This window comes from Drosophila obscura, unplaced genomic scaffold, assembly GCF_018151105.1.
Source record: "Drosophila obscura isolate BZ-5 IFL unplaced genomic scaffold, ASM1815110v1 contig_37, whole genome shotgun sequence".
In the NCBI taxonomy this organism is placed as follows: Eukaryota; Metazoa; Arthropoda; class Insecta; order Diptera; family Drosophilidae; genus Drosophila; species Drosophila obscura.
Window position 1 is genome coordinate 643,717 of NW_024542825.1, and position 20,139 is coordinate 663,855.

The window sequence follows — 20,139 nt, forward strand, 5'->3', positions numbered from 1 at the left end:
CGCTTCCGGTTGAAAAGTTTGTCGAGTGAATTAGAGCTACGGCGGCAGCGGAACTTTCCTCCTTTAACTCCAACTCCTCCTCCTCTTTCCTTCTCGAGCACTTTTGAAGCCCAGAGAACTCGTTTACATGAAAAGATTTCGCCCACACAAACTACAGAGTGTGGGTAGGGAGGGGTGCGCAGTGGGGTTTAATAAGCAATGATGGCTGGGAATCGTACGAGCTGCTGGGCGGGCGGGTGTAGTCGTTACTAGGACCACAACTATGCCGCAACTGTTGTTATTATTTGCTCAAATCAATGCGAAAAAACTTTGACAAACTTTAATTGCGTCCCCATTTGTGTGTGCCCCCACCGCCACACTCCCACGCGGAACCAAGTACGGCATACTACGGAAGAATAGGCAAAACTCCAACCCCACCTCCACTCCACCCCCTTTTAACTGCAAAAGACCCCAGTTAATTGCTTGAGAAGAAGTAGGGGCAGCCCACTCTTGCCTGCTGTTGGAGCAGTAGGCAGCATTCCAGACAATGAAAGAAATGCATTAAAATTGTTCATCAGTGTTAAAACAGGGTGGGGGGGGGGGTGTGGGGGGAATACTAACAGAGGGAGAACGAAGCTTTAGCTACACTAAAGCATAGATTCTTCTTATGGATACTAGATGTAAAAACATATCAAAGGTTTTTAAGAGCTGTAAAAACAGAGAACATTGTAATTTCTAACGTCTAAAGAAATACAAAATTAATAATTACTAATAATTAATAATTCCAAGGATTTTTGCTTTAAAATATTGCCGATAAAGTGATCCATTTGTGATCCAATTTATTTCCAGCTATGCAAAATTACAGCGACCTGCCCTCAGTAACATTTCATTAGATATCTTTTTGATATGCAACTATTGTTTTTATTAAATCGAATCAGTCTAACATGGCCCCTCGCTTTTACAAACTTCTCACAGCAAAGATACCTATCTATGGAGGGTTTCAGTAGCCCCAGTAATAGACACAGAAATATGTGTGTATAGTGGTAGATCTCTCCAGAGATCTTGCTGCCCTTCATTATCAATCCGCTGCTCGAAATCGAAGTATCCTCCAGCTATGAAAGGGTATAAAAAGTAAAGGGGGAGAGAGACTGAGAACTGCTAGGCAGCAGCAGCGAGAGAGAGTGGAAATTTTGTTATTTCGGTCAAATATTTCGCTCATTGTGTGGCAGGCAGGCAGGCAGGCAAAAACTTGAGCAATCAAAAGTTGCTTCCTCTCTCTCCGCTCTGCCTGCGAAAAAGATTCGTATTTTTTGATGCTTATCAAATTGAAAAGTTTCTCAGTGCTCATATTTTTTCTTGCTTGTCCGGAATTGCAATTGGAGTAAGGAATTCTCTCCGACAGAGTACGAGGAGAATACGAGTAATACTCGTATAACAACGGACTTGGAATCTGTTGGCATAAAATTACTTAAGCAAATATGCAAATTGCATGGCCAAAAAAATAGAGAAAACAAAAACAAAAAGCAGCCATAGAAGAAACAGCGCATGAAATGTAAATGAAGTTAATATTATTACTGTTTTAGTTTTATGGATAATCATAAAAATTATCACGCCCCACCGCCGCCAAATAAGGCGGCGCATAAAATACTGAAGCCCAGCCCAGCCCCTGGAAGCACCGGAACACGCGAATAGTCCGCACGAAAATTGTCAAAAAAAAAAACGGAACTGAACCAAAAACCCACGCAACATGTCTGCAATATATTCACATGCCACATATACTCTACTCTACTCTACTCGTATGAGAAGGACCTCTGACCTCGCCCCTCGTTCCATTCTCATTTCTTGAATAATTTTTGGGGATAGGTTTTCCGTTGTCTATCTGAAAATTCGCACAAATCGAATATTTTTATTGCATACTTTTCGATGCGTAACGAAAAATGTTCCGAAAAGGAGATGCAAAGCTTTTGGTGTTTTGCGTTGAAGTGAAATGCTAGAGACAAAAAATGTGGAAAAATATGCATAAGCTTCCTTTTCACTTGAAAAAAATAAAAAAATAATAATATTTTCTAATAAAGTTAATGCCACATGCTCTTTTAAATGCTATCAGAAATCCTCTTAGAAATGTTTTCATTGAAGAAATCAACTGCACTTTGAGTTCTCTCCTCACCAAGAAAATCCTTTTGGTTTTTCCAGAGAAAACACTTGCCGGAACACATTTAACGCCGCATGGCATGGGGCATGGGGCATTGGTTGGGGCATAACTCAAAATTCAAGAAGTTTTTTGTTGCCAGCAAAAGCGTGCGTTTAATATTTATGAGTGATTTATCACGATATAAAAATAATAATAAATGCGACCAGGACACAACAAGCAGGCAGGCAGGCAGGCAGGCAGGCACACGCACCCAAACAAAAGAGTGACAGGCGGGCAGGGCACAATGAAGCCCAAGGAGGAACAGCAGCAGCACCAGCAGGAAGTAGGAAGTAGGAAATGCCCTTCATTGAAAAGCAGCTGCTGCTGCTGCTGCTCATAGCGAGAAGCGTAACAAGGCACAGTCACAGTCTTGTGGACATGACTGCTCGTAAAAAAGTCCCCTTGGAAAAAGGATAAATGGGCGTAAAGGTTCTATGAGTTTTTGGATAGATTTTAAGTGGCACAAAAAGGCATTTCGGGGGGCAACAATTAATTACGAAATGTCTGAACTGACGCGACGCCACGACTCCAACTGGAGTTGCAGTTTTTTGATATATGTATATTAATCCATAATAAAAATAAAACTTTTACTTTTAATTAAAATTTATTTTATTTGCAAAAACGAGCGAAAGTTTTGTGCGCTTGGCCCAGAGCCAGAATCAGAGCTCGCCCTGAACTACTTTCTGCAGAACATTCATCACATACTTTTCTCTCGCTCTCGTTTACTCGTTGCAGGGGTCAACATGGGCTACATGGAGAACAACTACTCGAATTCGAACAACGGCGGCAGTGTCAACTCACAGGACTCGTTGTGGCAGGTGAAGATGTCCGCCGCGGCGGTGGGCAACCAGCAGAGTATGGTGCAGGCACCGCTCAATCAGTATGTGGAACAGCAGCCCACCTATGGCTATGACCCACTGACCCATGGCGGCTATGGCGCCGTCGATGATTATGCACCCTATCCACACTTGACGGCCACGCCCAGCCAGGTGGGCGATGAGTATCACAATTTGAGGAACAGCCAGAATCCGTCCCGACAGGACTACTGCAGCGATCCCTATGCATCCGTGCAGAAGCCCAAGAAGCGTGTTGATCAGCATTTAGGTGAGTGGCTTACCCTACCCGTAGCAATTGAATAACTATGAATAAATATGAATGAATGTGTGAATAATAAGTGGGAATAATGAATGAATGACTGGAATAAATAATTACGATAAGTGAGCAATAAATGCGAGTGAATGTAAATGAATGAAAATGAAGTGCTATTTAGATCTTTAAGGCTATGAAAAGCTGCCAAAATTTTACGACAAAAAATCCCAGAAATTCCATAGCTCTGCAAGCATAGATCTCTAACCCTTATAGAGGCCTTATAGAACACCCCTTCCTGCAGCCGCGCACTAGAACATAGATTCCAAACAGATTTGTTTAGACGCAAAGTTTTTTCTCATTTTGATTGATAAACTTTGCCCGAAAGTTTCCAATTTTCTGACACATTAAGCTGCTGCTGATGTTCTTGGGTGTTGCTGCGTGGTGGCGGTGGCAGAGAGGAGGAGGAAGGTTTAAGAAAAAGAGTAAGTAAGGTCCTAGGTCCTATGTCCTAACTGCCTATGTCAAAGTAAGGGAACAAACTTTTGCCCTCAACATTTTTGTTGGCATTTGTGGGGCTTTTGGTTCGGGTGGGTCGGGTCGGTCGGTCGGTCGGTCTCTTCGGTTATGACAACTTAAGCACTGAAATGCTACCAGAGCTGAATGCTTGTGGGGCCATGTTCCTTTTTGGCCATGGCTCCATGCTAATTATAAACACTGTCCAAGGGTCACACTCTGCTCTGGCTTAGAGAAGGGGCAGTGTTTGTGTGTTTTGAAACATGTCACAAATATAAGTAATAATATTTCAGCCATGTGTATCAGCTAGCCATGTTTTTATACGAGCTGTTGGCTTGGGCTTAAAGTCTTTGCAACAAGAAGAAAAAAATTTTGCTTTAAGCAAAAAAAAAACCAGCAGCAGCAATGCCGCAAACAGGACAGGAGGGGGTACTGGGGATTCAGAAGTAGCGCTTCAGAGTGGAGCAGAAGCTTTATGCCCTTTGGCAGCTGCAGATTGTTGTGCTCTTGAGCTGGAGAGGGTATAGGGATTTTTAGAAGGCAGAGGAGAGGCCATCTGCGTAGACTACTTGCCATCGATGTGGGAATTTAGTGGGCATGGATAAAGATAGCAATAGCAGTTTAAAGACAGAGCTCTCTGGCCTTTGCTTCATGTATTAATTTTCATGTGCAGAACCCTTTCCCTTTGCTGCTAGAATTCAGCATAAATCGCATAATGTTCTATAAAAAAAAACTCGCTCGAAAAATAACTCTTTTCCTGCGGAAAACTTTAACTTTTTCTGCAAATATTTCAACGAAATAAAATCCACAATTTCCAGTTGCCAAAAGAGTATCTTCATCTTCGACTGCTGCGTGCAGCCCTTGCCCTTTCCTAATTCCAAATTGTCTCTGAATGTTGTGAGGGTTCTCGGCTTCGATCCGTGCCTCTGTGTCTGAGTGTGTTCGAATTTTGCACGAGGTGTTGTAGAGGGGAGGGGGTGTTGGGACGCAAAAGGAATCCATTTTCTGCCGCATGGCCCCAAATGTTTTGTTATGTGTATTTTATTATATATTTTTTTTTGTGCCCCTCTGTGGACTGTTTGTTGTTGCTGTTGTGTGGCAATGCCAATAACAAACACCGCAAGTGTTTTAAAATATTAAATAATAAAAACCGAACACTGAACACTGAACCAAAACGAAAGATGAACAGACAGCCCCCTGGATGCGGATGCGAATGCGGACTCGGATCAGAGGAGCTGCTGCGGTGGCAACTGTAACTGTAACTGTAGCAGCCGGGTTGCTACAGTGGGCAGCAGTGACTGTAAAGCGCCAGCGGGTCGTATGCGTAATATTCTCTCTGTATTTCTGTATCTGTGTATCTGTTGTGGCCACAACTACTATGAGGCAACTGTATCTGTGTGTGTGTGTGTTATCTTTACGCTTTATGAGCACCAAAAACCCGCAAAAAAAATACCACACTTATTTTTTGCTGCTGTATTTTTTGGGGGGGTTTTATTGCCCGCCCCCAAAACCAGGATGTTTTTTTTTCGGCTGAATATTGTTAGCTGGCATTTTTTTTTGGCCTTCTGCTTTTGCTGCTCCCTCTCTGTGTTGCTCTTTGCGCTTTGCTGCGTGCATATAAAATGCAATAAAAAGGGAGACAAAAAAAATACACACACACACAAACACACACACAGCAAAGAAGAAAACATGACAACCCTGGCTGGCGATCAGGCGGATGTGATGTGATGTGTTTGTCCTCATTGCCCCGATGTTTACGATGAGGTTAAATGCAGGAGCAACCAAACACAAAAATACGAGTACACTTGAAGAAAATACTAACTAAGTGCACTAGAAAATGCACTAGGAAATGGAAAAATAAAGTATTTGGAAGGGAAGAAGAATTAGTGTTTCGAATAGATTCACACACTTCAAGTATGATTTTTTTTTATGGCATGAAATGAATGAAATAGGCAGCCAAAAATTGATCGAATTGTTTGATCTTAAATATTTATTGCTATAGCAAACATTTACTTCAACAATTTTTACATATACATATGAAAGAGCAATTATTTTATGATCGATTTAGATTTAGAAATATGCTAGAAATTAATTTTTTTATTTGAATATAAAAAAAATCCCAGTAATAAACTCCCTGATCTGATCTGTATTTGTGCAATGTTTCAGTCCAAAAATTTAAAACGAAAGAAACTTTTGTGCACCGAAACATAAGGAAGGCAATGGCAATACGTTTTGATTTTTTTTTATCAAGATTTCAAATATTTATACTGCTAAAAATGCTTCCTCTGCTTCATCTGTTTGTATGCTTTATACCCTCTCCAGAGGGTATCATAATCGTAACAATAGTGGAAAGCATTTTGGCAATGCTCAAACGAAAGGCACAGCCACAGCTGTCCAAAGATAGCTAGCAAGAGAGAGTTGAGAGGAGAGGAGCAACAAAAACTATTGCATGCCAATAAAAAGTAGCAACAATAAGTGTATGATAGAGAAGCGAGGGAACTAGAACTAGAGCTAGAAGGATAGAAAAGGGACACAGGGTAGGGGGAGGACACACAAGAGGCAGCAGCAGCAACATCAGCAGATACGAACGAGTGGAGTATAGAGTAGATCCCCCAAGAGTGCCATCAAAAGCAAAGCAAACTAAAAGCCAAAGCCAGGCCAACAGTGGAAGCAGCAGATGGTAGTACGAGTAGATGGTGGGGAAGGGTTAAGGGGGATAGGGGTGGCGGCACGTGGAGCGAGTGGCAGGACTGACAGTGCCACAATATGCAAATACATCTTCATTACATTGATGTCAGCTTATGCACAGCTTGCTGCATGCAACTGTAGCCAGCCACCCACCAGCCCAGCCCAGCCCAGTCCCCTACCATCTCAGGCATATGTGTGAGTGGCAGAGTCTGCTATCCATGTGTGTGCGTGTGTCTGTGTTTGTATGTTTAAAAGCTTTTACACTTGCCAAACTCACATTTGAACCCCCCCAAACTACCCGAGAATGATTTCCTCACAGAGCTCCTCGTCTGCTGACTTTTGTGCAATGCAAAATGCAGCAGCAAATAAGTGAGTGATCAAAGGGGGGCCACAGAGTGGGACTATGGGTGGTGTGGAAGCGGCGGAATTCGATGAGGTGGTGCCCTGGCCAGGGCCGGAAGGAAGTCTGCGCCAGGCGCCAAAATGCTGCGTAAGCAAGAAGTATCTTCTCTTTTTGTTTTTTTTTTTTGTTCTTCTTTTTTGCATATGTTAGCATGCAAAGAAGGTTATAGCATCAGCAAATGAGAGGGCTAAAAGGGGGAAAGAAAGGGCCAAGAGAGGCAGAAAGGGCCAAGAGAGAAGAAAGGGCCAAGCGGGGAAGCTGTGACGCTGTGGCTGAGGCTGCGAGGGAGAGGGAGGGGTCTGTAGGACACATACTGACTGATTGATTATGCAGACTTTTGTGTCAGTTGGTTCGAGCGCTTTTGTTTGGTCTTTTGTCAAACACACACACGAACACACACACACACACATGGTTGCATGAATACATGTATGAGCCACACACACACACACACACACACATGCAAATGGCTTTAATTCATCATTAAAGCAAAGAAAGGGAAAGAGACAGCGGCAGGAGTGAAAAACCACAATGGTGGGGGGGTGGTGGATAAAACGCCAAAGAAGAAAGAGATGTTGTAGCCGATTATGCCCCCAAAGCTTTTAGCAGATTATTCAAATTGGCTACTTCATGAATATACATAAACGATTTTGATTAATATCTTAGCTATACATACACACATACATACACATATGCACACAGATGCTCATGCATGACAAATTTTGTGGGCCAGCAGGAAAGGGAAGGGAAGGGAGGTGGGGATATGAAAGTCAAAGATTTATTTTAAGGGAATTTAAGAAATTTTGCACATGTAGGGGCATGTTTTGACTTGCTTTAAGTTAAAATTGGAGTAGTTCCTATGAAAGATAATTTTAAATGATTTTAGAAATTTATGAAATATTTTTGATCAGTAAAGAAAAATTTAAGAATCCGTAAGGCAAATCTTTCTGGCAAACTCCACGGAAAAAAGCATAAAACAGTCGGTTGAAAATATCCAAATATCTAATGAAAATTTGTTGAATATATGCTATATGTATATACATGTATGATATATATATATATATATGAAGCAGAAACCATTCCCAAATATTAAGTACAAAATTTAGGACAACATAATGAAATTTGAGCAATATATGTGCATTTTTTGTTTGATCGAAAAACTTCCCAAAAACCCGTAAAATTATCGTGAAAGAAAGTGTGAAATATATAAGGCTTTCCATCACTTGCTTCAAACCAAAGCAAGTTGCAAGTTTTCTTTTGGCAACCTTTGACTTTCCCATGGACAGCCCTGTAATCCGTGTATCTTCTCATAGATCTCCGCTGGAATCCTTTCGGGGCCCATTCTTATGCTGCCTGCCCTGCCCTGCCCTGCCTACATCTCTTTCGTTTATCGCTGCGTTGAAATACTCGCAATGCAGTTTGCTTTTAGGCTGGGCAATAAATGCTTCGCCAATGACAAGAAAACTTATTCAAAGTGCCATAAAAACCTTGTTCATGGTGGTGCCGCCATCTCCCTACCACGCTCTATCCCTGGTGCTGGCCGTGTTCCAACTTCCATGTGGGCAGGAAATAAGAGGTGGAAAGCGGGAGAGGCAGGCAGGTGGCTCTGCTAGCTCTGCTATATAGGGAATCAGATAAATCACATGAGTCAGGATTTTTGCAGCACAAAAAGGGCAACACGGGAGTTGCAGGACAGTGGCAGTGGCAGCAGTCGAAGGAGCAGCACACTTCAGAGCACTAAACACACACTAAGTGGATTTGGGAGTCAGTGCAGGAGCATGGGAAATGGAGATGGTAGCTGCTAGATAGAGCAGAGAAAGGAGCAGTTGCAAAGATGAGAGAAAGCCAGTGGCTGGAAGAGAGGTCGGTACGGTCCGCTCCGGTACGGTACGGTCCAGTCCAAGGCGAAGGCGAAGGCATCCAAAAAGGCAACAAATGATAAGCGCTTTGGCTTTTGCTGCTCGTCGTATATATGTATTTTAACTCCTTGTTTTGTTTTCATGTTTTTGTGCAGTGCGAGAAATGGGGATAAAGTTTCGAATGTTTGCCACCTGCTGTGGCAGTGTGTGTGCAGCTGCAGTTATTGAGGCATGCATCATCATGGCTATGGGCGGCAGTTCTCTTTTTGTATGGGGCTAAAAATGCATATGAAATTTCTGCATAGGAAAATTCCATTTAGATGCCTGCAAAAAAATTCTTAGCCTCCCGCGCTCTCAAAAAGGATCATTGTTTTTCTGAGTGTAGTTGGTAGTTGTGCGTTTGTTTGTGTGTGTTTGTGGGATAAACTCATCTGCAATTTGTTTACTTTCGACGTTTCCGAAAATTTACTAAAAATGAAGGAAACAGAACGGACACACACACACACACTCACAAAAAATGGGTTATTACGGGCTTAGCATAACACAAAAAAAAACAAAAAAGATAGCAAAAAGGATCGAAGAGAGAGGGGGGAGAGTGGAGCACTCGCAGCAGCAGGAGCAAGAATAACAGACAAACTGAGGACTGTGGAGGACTGTGGACTGAGGACTGAGAAGGGCAAAAAGTATACGAAAAACAAAAGAAAAACTTACACTGGTCGGCAGTCAACACACACACAGGAGGAGACAGGAGGAAAATTTGCATCTTGTAAGCGAGGGGTTGGGGTGCCGGAAAAAAAGGTAGAGCAATGTAGGAGTCCAACAGTGCGTATGCTTAACGCAAAAACGATTAAGTTGTTGAGTTGAGAGATAGAGATAGAGATGGAAAGGCAGGCAGGCAGGCAGGACGGGGAGCAATGGAAATTGAAAAACAGGAGAGAAAAACTACCAGAAGCAACAATAACCAGAGGGGGCCAGGCCACATGGACAGCTGGACAGCTGGTGTAGAGGTGTACAAGGGGCAGGCGTATGGTGCTGTAGGCGTGGCACACACACACACACACACAATTAAGTTATGCGCATAATATCCCCACACACACACACACAGCCCCTCACGTATTGGCCATAAAATACGAGAGTGCCAGCAAAGCCCCAGCGAAAATCTTTGAACACTTTGAAAATCTACCGAAAAGGGAAATAGTCCAGGAAAAAGAAAAGAACCGGAAAAAAAAGGATTCATTCACTTCTTGGCTTGCTGCCCCGCAGACTTCTTGCCTCTGCCCACACAGTTTTACTTCTGCCTCCCCTTTCGCTTTTTTTTTTGGGTCAAGTTTATGCAGATGCCAAAGCGAAGGAAAAAAGAAGAATCCGAGGCGAGGCGAGGCGCTGGAGAATGGCGACAAACGCGCTTAGAAATTTTCACACGACCTCCACCAGAAGGGGCAGTGCTGGTGGAAGGGGCATGGGGCATGGGGCTAAGAGGAATATGTTAAAGAGCAGTTGTTAAAAAGGATTTACGTTTTACATTTGTGCAGAGAGAGAGTGGGATGGGTGGGGTGCAAAGGGGGGGAACATTCACACATTGGAATTTGGCCAGCACAAAAAAAAAAAGCTGAAAAAAATCATTTCGATGCGGCGATTTCGATTCGTTCTCGTTGCCGTTGCCTTTCTCTCGTGCTGCCTCTTTCTTTTTGTTTTTTTTTGTGTCGACTATTTTGAAATTCAAATTCCAATAAATTTTCCAACGATTTGGCACACAAAGCAGCAGCGCCAAAGCCAAAGCCAAAAGCGTGTGAATGTTTGAAGGTTGTTAGTATTTGAATCCTTTTTCTTTTTCTTTTTTTTTGTTGCATTTGGAAAGGATTTGCATGACCAAAAGAGCTGCGGACATTCTTTTTGGAGGGGATACAGGAGAGAAGTGGATAGAGATAGAAATCGCAGATGGATGTGCTTAAATATGCAACAATTTGTAGCAGACAAAGATGTTTGCCAAATGCAAGAGCCGCCAAGTGGACAGTGTAGGAGAGGAGCCCTTGCCAAGTTCTTTGATTATAAATTAATGTGCTGTTTACCAGGGTCTGCCGGGGTCTGCAGCACACACACACACACACACACACACACACCACACCCATCGGATGGTATGTCTGTCTGTCCTCTAATTCGATTACAATTCGGTTACTGGAGCAGGGGGCAGACAACAATTGCAGTTCGAATTGTTGTTCGCTCTCTCTGCCGTTAGTGGAAAAGCAATCAACTGTTAAATTACAACAATTGCTAGGGGGCATACCCACCAGACATATCCCGCCCGATATGCACAATACTCTAGTTAAATGGACAATTTAAAGCTGAAAGCGAAGGAGTTTTTGACAAATCAATTATTGAACTTTAATGAGTGTGTGGATTTTGGGGCGGTACTAAGAGCCATTCGATAGGGTGGTAATTGAGGGATTTTCCAGTGCATTTTTGGGAGACTTTCAGCCAGAACTAGCTTGCTTGTTAATCTAGCCAAGAACATGAAAAATAAGCTCAAAGTTTGATTTTTCCTCTAACAAAAGATAAAACAAAACAAATTTGAACGTTGGGTAAAACCCCGAAAATTGCGCATAGCAAAAACATTTCTAATTGCCATAATTCCAGCCTTCAGGCAGTACTATATCCCTGTTCGTGTGTATCCGTATCCGTGTGCCTGTATATCCGTGTGTTTGCTCTCATTTTAAGCTAGTCCTTAAGCACACCTTAAGCATCACTCACCAGCAGCAGCCGCCGCCGCCGCCGCCGCCGCCATCACAACTTCAATCAAAAACTTGACAACTTTTCGCTAACTTTTTGGCTTTTCTCTACAATATGTATATTCTCTCTCTCTCTCGCACACACACACACATGTCTTGCCTCTTGCCTCTGTGCACAACTCATGCAAAATCACCAAAAATAAAAAATAAATAAAAATATTGATATTGATAAATGAAAACCCACGAATCGAATCACGAAACATCAGCGGACATCATACAGGATGTTACGCTCTAACGGAGCGCGCAGGCTGAAGTAAGTTTCAAGTCTCAGCAAGGACGACGGAAAAAAAATATTCGATTATCCTGAATGATGATGAAGATTTTTGAGTTACCTTTTTTTTTTTGTACGTTTGGAGCCGCCTACGTTTTTTTTTTTTTGTATTGACTTTGCCTATGATTTTGACATGCCCGCCCCTCTAGACACACACAGCATATACCCTACCCTACCCTACCATACATATATACCCAACCCTACCCATACAAAACACTCACCGTGTGTTTGTTTTTGTTTTCAGTTTACGTTTACGTTTTGGGTTTTACATTGATTAGCATTTTGTTTTTAATTGTTTGAGCATGATTTTGCCAATTTTACGCCTATTTTGTAAAACTAATTTCAACAATTTTCTCGCCCACTCCTTTTCCGTTTTTTGTGTATACAACAGATTCACCATATCACGACGTAAGCGGCCTGCCGAATCCGTATAATATGGAGCATATGGAACAGGATGAGGTCCTGCCACCACAACAACAGCACATGTCCCTCAGCTACGATGACAGTTTCGAGGGCGAGTACTCGACAACGCCGAATGCCAGGAATCGTCGCGTCATACGCGAGATAATTGTCTAGAGAAGAACGAAGCATAAAATCCGGCAAAACAAAAATCCAGCACTCAATATATCTCTATCTATCTTTGTATCAATCTATATATATGTATCTCTCACCCAACACACACACACACACACACACACATCGAATCGAATCTACTCGTAAAACACACACCCACAACACAACACAACATTCATTCATTATCATCGAAAAGAGTCTTATATTATTTTTTTCTTGATTTTTCTTGAACTCAAATTCTAATTTGAAAAGTGGCCATTTTTTTGAATACTTTTTTTTTAATTTAAAATATATAAATATATATTTGATTGTAAGCTTAGTTGAGGGATACGACCGACGAACGTGTGTTGAGTTTTATTGGCAACGAATGATATATACATATAAATACCATATACCATACCATACCACCCATCATCCACCCTAGCAGATGGTTAGGCATAGGCATTTAAGCATAAGCATTGGAGTTCCAGTTCCTGGGATACACACCCAGGATGCAGCTCCATCACACACACACACACACACACAGTTACAGCTACAGTTACACACATCACCCACTGGACGAGCACTTAATGTTACGATCGAGAACAGCTAGCAAATAGGTCTAAAATAGTAGTTAAAATAATAGTACATACAAAAACACACACAGTCTATGATCTAGGTCCCAGTTTGCGCGTGGAGGAAACGAGAGAAAAACGTAAAACTTTAAGTGTGGCATCCAATGTTGAAATGAGTAAGAAATTTCAAAGAAAACTTAAGAAAAATCTCACACACACACACACACACACCTAGGCTTAGAGATTAGAGATCTACAGATACAGATTAGATACATTAAATCCATTAAGTGATTCGCGTTGGTTCTGTGTGCTTACTTCTCACAGATACTCTCCAACAAAAACAAAAGTATATATATATATTTAAACAGTACGACCTGCCACAAAAAAAAAAAAAAAAAAAACAAACAAGAAAACCTTACAAAAAAAAGTAAAGAAAAAACTTACCTTAAACTAGTTTTAAATTTTTAAATAAATCTGAGAAAAAGAAAAACGAAAAAAAATATGTTGCTTTAAGTAAGTTCTATGATAAAAAAAAAGAAAAAGAAAAATGAAAACAACGGAAAACTTTAAAAGATTATTACAAATAATTGAAAAATAGAAAAACCACAAAAAAACCAACTCCTCCAATTCAACAAAACTTTAATATAATTTAAAAAATTTAACATTTAATTTAAATGAAAAAAAAACAACAACAATGATTGTGTTCTGTGTTTTCCATTTGTTTTGATTACGTTCTGACGAGCTTTTTGTTGAAATTCAAAATTTTAATAATCATATGAAAATAATTTGTAACTATTGTTAAGCTTTATGACTATGATTATCCAATCCAACGAAACGACGATTCATTCATTAAGTTATATGTATGTGTTAACAATCTATAAATGTTTTGTTTGTGCGTTGTTTTTTTTAATACCCTTTTCAAGTGTTTTTTGCAACTTTTTGACAAAGGCACACACACACACACACCATGGTAAACGATAAACGATAGACGAGCGGAACATTTTTTGTAGCTAAGATTTAATTGTAAATACATGTGTAATTTGTATATATTTACTTGGATTGCAGAAAAAAAAGTAAATAAGCAGCAGCAGCAGCCGGCAACTTAAACTAAATTGTAGTTAATTTTAAACAATTTCGAAATGAATTTAACTAGTAAGCAAATGTTTAAGAGAGCAAATGCCACACTAAAAAAAATAAAGCGAATAATTCAGAAACAAAAAAAATCTCGTTAAATGAACAAAAAGCAAACACACACAGCAAACGGATAAAATTAAGCAAAAAGAAAAAAAAGAATACGAAATGAGAATCTTTATTATATAAATTATACACTCTTAAAAAAGATAAGCGAATATACATTATATATACATACATATATATATACACATACATATACATCTACTTATTATTTGTAAATAAGTAAAAGGCATAATATTTTCATTTCAAGAGTCCCTCCTCCATACCTTCTTCCCCCCCCACAAAAACGAAACGAAATCCATTAAAAATATATTTCCAAACAAACAAAAAAAAAGAAACGAAATCAAAAACTTTTTTATTTAGCAACAAAAAAATATAGATACATATGTACACACACACACACACACACGAGTATATACGATATTTTGCAATTTGACTGACAGACACACACACACACTCACACACAGACTAAATGTTGTGTCATGTGTGTGGCATCATTCAAAAACAAGAAATGAATGAAGTGAATTAAAAATACGAGTATGTATGCTGTATGTAGAAGCTGCATGAACAAACAGAGGAGACAACTGGAAAAAAAATAGACAGACTTTTGCTATTGCCCTCGAGCGCTGTTCAAATAATAAAACACTTTGTTAACTATTTTGTATGCATTTCTGATTTCTGATTCAATTCAACAAATTGCCAGCGCCCATTTCCATACACGAACAAAAAAAAAAACGAAAGAGAAAACACTAGCTAAAATATTTATGATGCATACACACACACGTACAGACACACACACACACACAAACACACACATGAAACAAAACATACAATATTTTTTTATTCAGTTTTAAAACGAAGGTAAAATAAAGCAAAACATCAAAACCAAACAAAACAAAAATAAAAAGATGAATTTAAATTAAATGCCATGCGTTTTTGATTGGGTTTCGTGGCCAGGAAATGTGGGCCAGCGAACGGGATTTGCTGCAACAAAAGGAGGAGGAAGAGGAGACGGAGAGGGAGGCAACTACAGCTCCAGCTGCAGCCATTGCATAATGTGCCATGTTTAAGTTGATTGGCACCAAATTTATAGCCATGCAATTTGACTTAAGTGGCAATGCAGGCGACGTCGCTCGGCTCGGCTCGCTCTGGCAACTCTGGCGCCGGAAGTAACACGACACTGACATTTTAATTTAGTGCCAAGCGCAGTGGCTCCCAGACCACCCTCCCGCCCCCCTGGGCCCACGTTCTTCGCTGTTGGGTTTCCTGTTCATGTCACTTCCTCTTCAGTTTGGCGTAAGAAACGGCAGCCACTTTGACTAGCGCTGACAGCGCCAGAGCCCGTCCGAGTGGCGCAGCCTCGGGATTGGCAGTGTGGCACAGGCAGCCTTCAAATTGGCTAACAATTTGTAATCAATTCGATTAATCGATCCCAAAATTGTTGCATTAAGAATGCATTAAATATGTTGAAAAGTAAGTAAGCCATAAGCGTAGGCGGTAAGTTCTAGCTGTACTCTGGGATATTCTCATGATCACAGTGCAAGCCATAGCACTCACAGATCGGCACACAAATAAAGGAGTATTGGATTGGGGGTCCCGGTGTCCATGCAACCTCGAACTCGATTCCGGACTCTGCCACTGCAAATGTCGCTTAATTAGTAGCAAGTGGCAGGACGACAACGAGGGCACCCAGAATGAGATACGATACGTAAAGCTGGCTTCTTGATTCTCTAAATATTAGTTGTTGTTGTACCAAACTCAATTTTGTGGCTTAATATTTAGCAATAATGGCGAAAAAAAAATGTTGCTGCACACTTTTAGTTGCAAGGAAATTATTATTAGCTTTGCCTACTTTTAGTGACAATTTAAAAAATTTTAATTTAATTAATTTTAATTTCATTTAATTTAAATCATTTTAATTTAGAAAAAAGAAGAAAACTAGCGAAGTTATTGCCTTGGTCTGAAATTTCTTTGTTCTCGCTAGTTGCAGGTAGATTTTCGTTGCATTTTGCGTTTGTCTATTGATCGACTACTTACTGGCAGATAGGGGCATGTCTTGGCATGTCTTTTCGTAATCGGTAAAGTCCTCCTAACCGAAATAAATTTTTCTACGATATTCGCAACAATTATGATGCTGTTTGCACACAAACTTGACACATTTCCATAAACGATATTTTGATGGCGATCGCGGCAGTCTGTATCCTTTCAATCCTGGGGAAACTAGGCCCTTCCGCGATCTGGCTGGCCTCCATTTGCCGAAGATATAGCGGCTCGAACTTGGGCCCTGCAAATAATAATTAAAATACTTATTTTATTTTTATTTAATTTTTATTTATTTTTTATTTTTCCCTATGCTATATCTCGGCTATAAAGCGTTCGATCGGGAGCGTAGCATGTATATTCGTGATCTGTGGAGTCCATCCGTTCTTTGAGAGATTTTCGCAAATGTCTGTTAGAAATCCCATTGCCGCTCCGTCTGCAAATGTCTGCATAATGAGAACACCTGAAAATTAGAGCCAAGTGCGAACACTTCAATCCAGGCTGCTCTCGATGATGACATGGATTTTGCAGCAAGTAGGCCACAACCAGGAGCAGAATAGAGCAGAGCAGAGCAGTGCAGAGCCACAAAACAAAACCAAACGAAAGCGGAGCGGAGCAAAACCCCCCAAACAACCCACACCCCAAACACCAAGCACCAGCAGCCGCAGCCGCAGTCATTCATTCATTCATATCTCAAACAAAAGCGGCATATGAAATTCATTTACTCCGCTGCCAACCATTCGTCATTCTATAGCTACCCCCTCCTTATCCGAAGCCACCCATCAGCGTTTTCCCACAGCATTCCATGACTACATGACCAAGGGTGCCTCATCCAGCACGTAGTCGGCGGCAACCACCGTCAATTAAAGCGTTGCCGGTGCCGCCTAATTGGATTTATGCCACATTTATGTGTGTGTGTGTGTGTAGGTGCAAATTGGTGGATATGCGGCAGGCCCAGAGGCAGGAGCAGCGGCAGGAGCAGCGGCAGGAGGAGCAGCACAAAACTCGTGCTAAAAATCAGTAGGATAATGAGCGAGAACTGCTGCCATTAGGCCTGTCGAGGAGTGGAGCAGGAGCAGCAGCAGGAGTAGGCGGAACACACAGACAGCCAGAGCAAAAACACACACACAGACAGAAAGTACGAACCGAACCACAAACTTAATGCCAGGCAGGACCCCGAAGCCCGCACCCCGCACCCCGCACCGACAACAATTGCAACTTGCCAAGCACTAACAACTTTCGAGGACTTTAAATGAAATTACGCGAAAAACTTTCGGACCACCATCCACCATCCACCAGCCAACAGCCAACAGCCACCACAGTGATGGCAACTTTTTGAAGAGGTCTCCAGGAGGTCTCTATATTGCGGTTGCGGGCACGCTCGTTGGACTCCAACGCCAACGCTGACTACGACTCCGACTGTGGCACGACTGTGGAAGGACTGTGACCGCGAGAGAGAGAGAGAGAGAGAGAGAGAGAGGCGCATAATGAGTTTCATAAATTACCGCAAATTAAAGACACGATGAGTGTGCCGCTGCCACCTTATAGATGCCACCTCATTGCCACTCGTAGGCTGTGGCGGCGGCTGCGGCGACGGCTTCGGCTTCGGCTTCATCCTACATTCATCTAATCAACCCCATACCTCAAACACCCCCACAATCCCCACTCTGACACTCCCTCCCTCTCTCGCTGGCACTCTGCGGTCATTGGTTTGTAATTAATGCGACCAGAAGCTGACCAGACTGGCCGGACTTGGCACGCCTGCGGCGGGCCTAATGTTACAGCAGAGCAGAGCACCGAACCCCCCCCTCCAGCGCCCAGAAGCCAGGTCAGAGGTCAGTGGCAGTCTGCGATCTGCGGTCTGCTATCCGTGTGGAGTTGAGTGCTTTTGTGTTTAATTTTATTAATTATCGACGTAATCTTTGAAGTTGCCAGCTCCAGTCGGGCAGGCTTCAGGCTTCCGGCGGCTCCTCCTTTAACTTTTGTCTGCTGCGACGCGGAGGCGCCTCCATTAATCGCCTTAACTCGAAACGTGTGTGGCGCGAAATTCCCATATAAACTTTTTGGCAGCCGACAACTTTTCTTTTTTTTTTGTCCCCCCCCAAACCCAATTACAGCTCTGACACATGCCACAGCCAAAGGTGAGAGAGGCGGAAAAAAAAAAAATATGTTGCCGTTTGTATTGCAAACAAAATCATGGCATAGACGCGTTCCAATTTGATTTGATTACGCTTACGCCAAGGTTGCCAGAGCAACATTTTGGCCAGAGCAACATTTTGGCCCATTACCTGTAAACAGAGAGCGAGAAGTCCAAGGAAGGAGGACCAGGGGACAGAGGACACTCCTCGGCAGCCTGGCAACAGCTGCTCATTTGCTAGCGCCTAATCCTGAGAGCACATTCACAGCATTGCCAGGCAACTGCAGACGTCAGGGGGTGCTGGCTCGGGGTACTGGGTGCTGGCTCTGGCTCTGGGTACTGGGTACTGGCTGGGGTTCTGCCTCTGAGTACTGGGCTCTGGGTACTGCCTCTGCGTTCTGGCCTTTATCCCAGCGGCGTAATTTGAGCGCAAATATTGAAGTTTAAAAACCACCAGCAACAGTAGCAGCCAGCCAGCCAACAGCAGCAGCAGCAGCAGCCACAAATAAAAGAATAATCATAATAATGAGCAAATATTTAAGCAGCCAGAAATCAGAGTGAGGGCCAGCAGACACTGCCCTGCTGAGCGCACGGGGGATGAAATAAACGCCCTGCCCCTGCATACATAAATTTCTTATCGAGGATAAGGATAGCCGAACCAACCCAACCCAACCTAGCCCGTCCAGCCATTGCTCTCACCCCTCTTCAATGTCTCACTTGCTGCCTGCTCTTGATTGTAATTATGAATGAAATTCGAATTGCAAGAATGGAAATTCGCTTCAGTTTCGCTGTTGCAGTTGGGTGCCCCGTGCCACGTGCCACGTGCCCTCTGATCCAACGGTCACGTGGCGCCGCTACCAGCGTCGCTAGCGTCGTTTCGCGCTCATCGGAAGTGCCAATAAGTAGTTGTCAATATTGACTGATTATCTCGACACGGAGAAAGTGAGAGAGGGGAGAGCAGCAGCAGCAGCAGCAGCAGCGGAAAAAGTAGAAGGAAGCGTCGTCGTGATTGTGAGTTGTTTGGGACTTAAGCGGAAGCAAACATAAATCACAGCGATAGAAACGATGGCAACCTAGAGCCACCCCTCCGACTGGATGGCAGGCAGGGCTCTCCACCGGGCAATGCAATTATTTTGCAGGAGATGGCCATAATTTAAGTTGGCAGACGACAGGAAGAAGCTGCTACTATTTAGTTCCATCTACTGAGTGCCTGACTGACTGTCTGCCTGCCCGACTGACTGCCTCCCTGCCTGATCGCCTGCCCGACTGCCTGCCTGATCGACTGCCTGCCTGCCTGCCACAGGAGATGCGCATAATTGCATTTGAATGGTCTGAGACTTGCAACAGACTTGCAGCTAACTGCCGCCCCTCTGGCTGTGCTTCAATCGATGTGTAATGCGGGGGATGAGCTAAACGCTGATTTTATCTAGCACTGGCATTACGCTAAGATGCTACAATTGGCAGGCAGGCTATCCTGATGGTTCACGCGGCGCTAACTGCCACGAACTTATGGCCATCAGCAGGCTGATTAACATCTCCACAGCGAGAGAGCTTTAACTTTAATGGAACTTTATTTCCACAATTTCCATGTGCACGCTTTTATATCCACTGATCGCTGAATATATAACTAAGCGCACATCTACAAAAGCGGCTTATCGTCAGAGTTATTCCAGAAAATACTTAGAAAACGGAACTCGAAGTGCAGTAAACAAATGGGACTGAGAAGCGCCAGTAGCGCCGCTTATCGGAGTATGTTTTATCGTCCAAAGAGAGGGCAACAACGACACAGAGAGAGAGAGAGCGATGGAGAGCTGTGGTCAAAGTCTTGATAAATATAGTGCCCGCGGCTTTAGTTGTGTAACAAT

The 20,139-nt window shown here is 42.5% G+C and overlaps 1 protein-coding gene across 2 annotated transcripts in view; it reads left to right on the top strand.

Moving 5' to 3' along the window:
- Positions 1 to 12,450, top strand: part of LOC111080101 (Down syndrome cell adhesion molecule-like protein Dscam2) — a 121,534-nt gene extending 109,084 nt beyond the window's left edge. The window contains exons 7-9 of one of the 2 annotated variants that reach the window (XM_022375559.2): positions 2,906 to 3,274; positions 11,712 to 11,758; positions 12,168 to 12,242. In XM_022375559.2, the coding sequence (XP_022231251.2) occupies positions 2,906 to 3,274; positions 11,712 to 11,740 (398 nt within the window). In that variant the 3' untranslated portion in view covers positions 11,741 to 11,758; positions 12,168 to 12,242. Of the gene's footprint in view, positions 1 to 2,905; positions 3,275 to 11,711; positions 11,759 to 12,167 lie in introns of both variants that reach the window. The other variant, XM_022375549.2, reaches the window with a different exon arrangement.
- Positions 12,451 to 20,139: the final 7,689 nt, after the last annotated feature.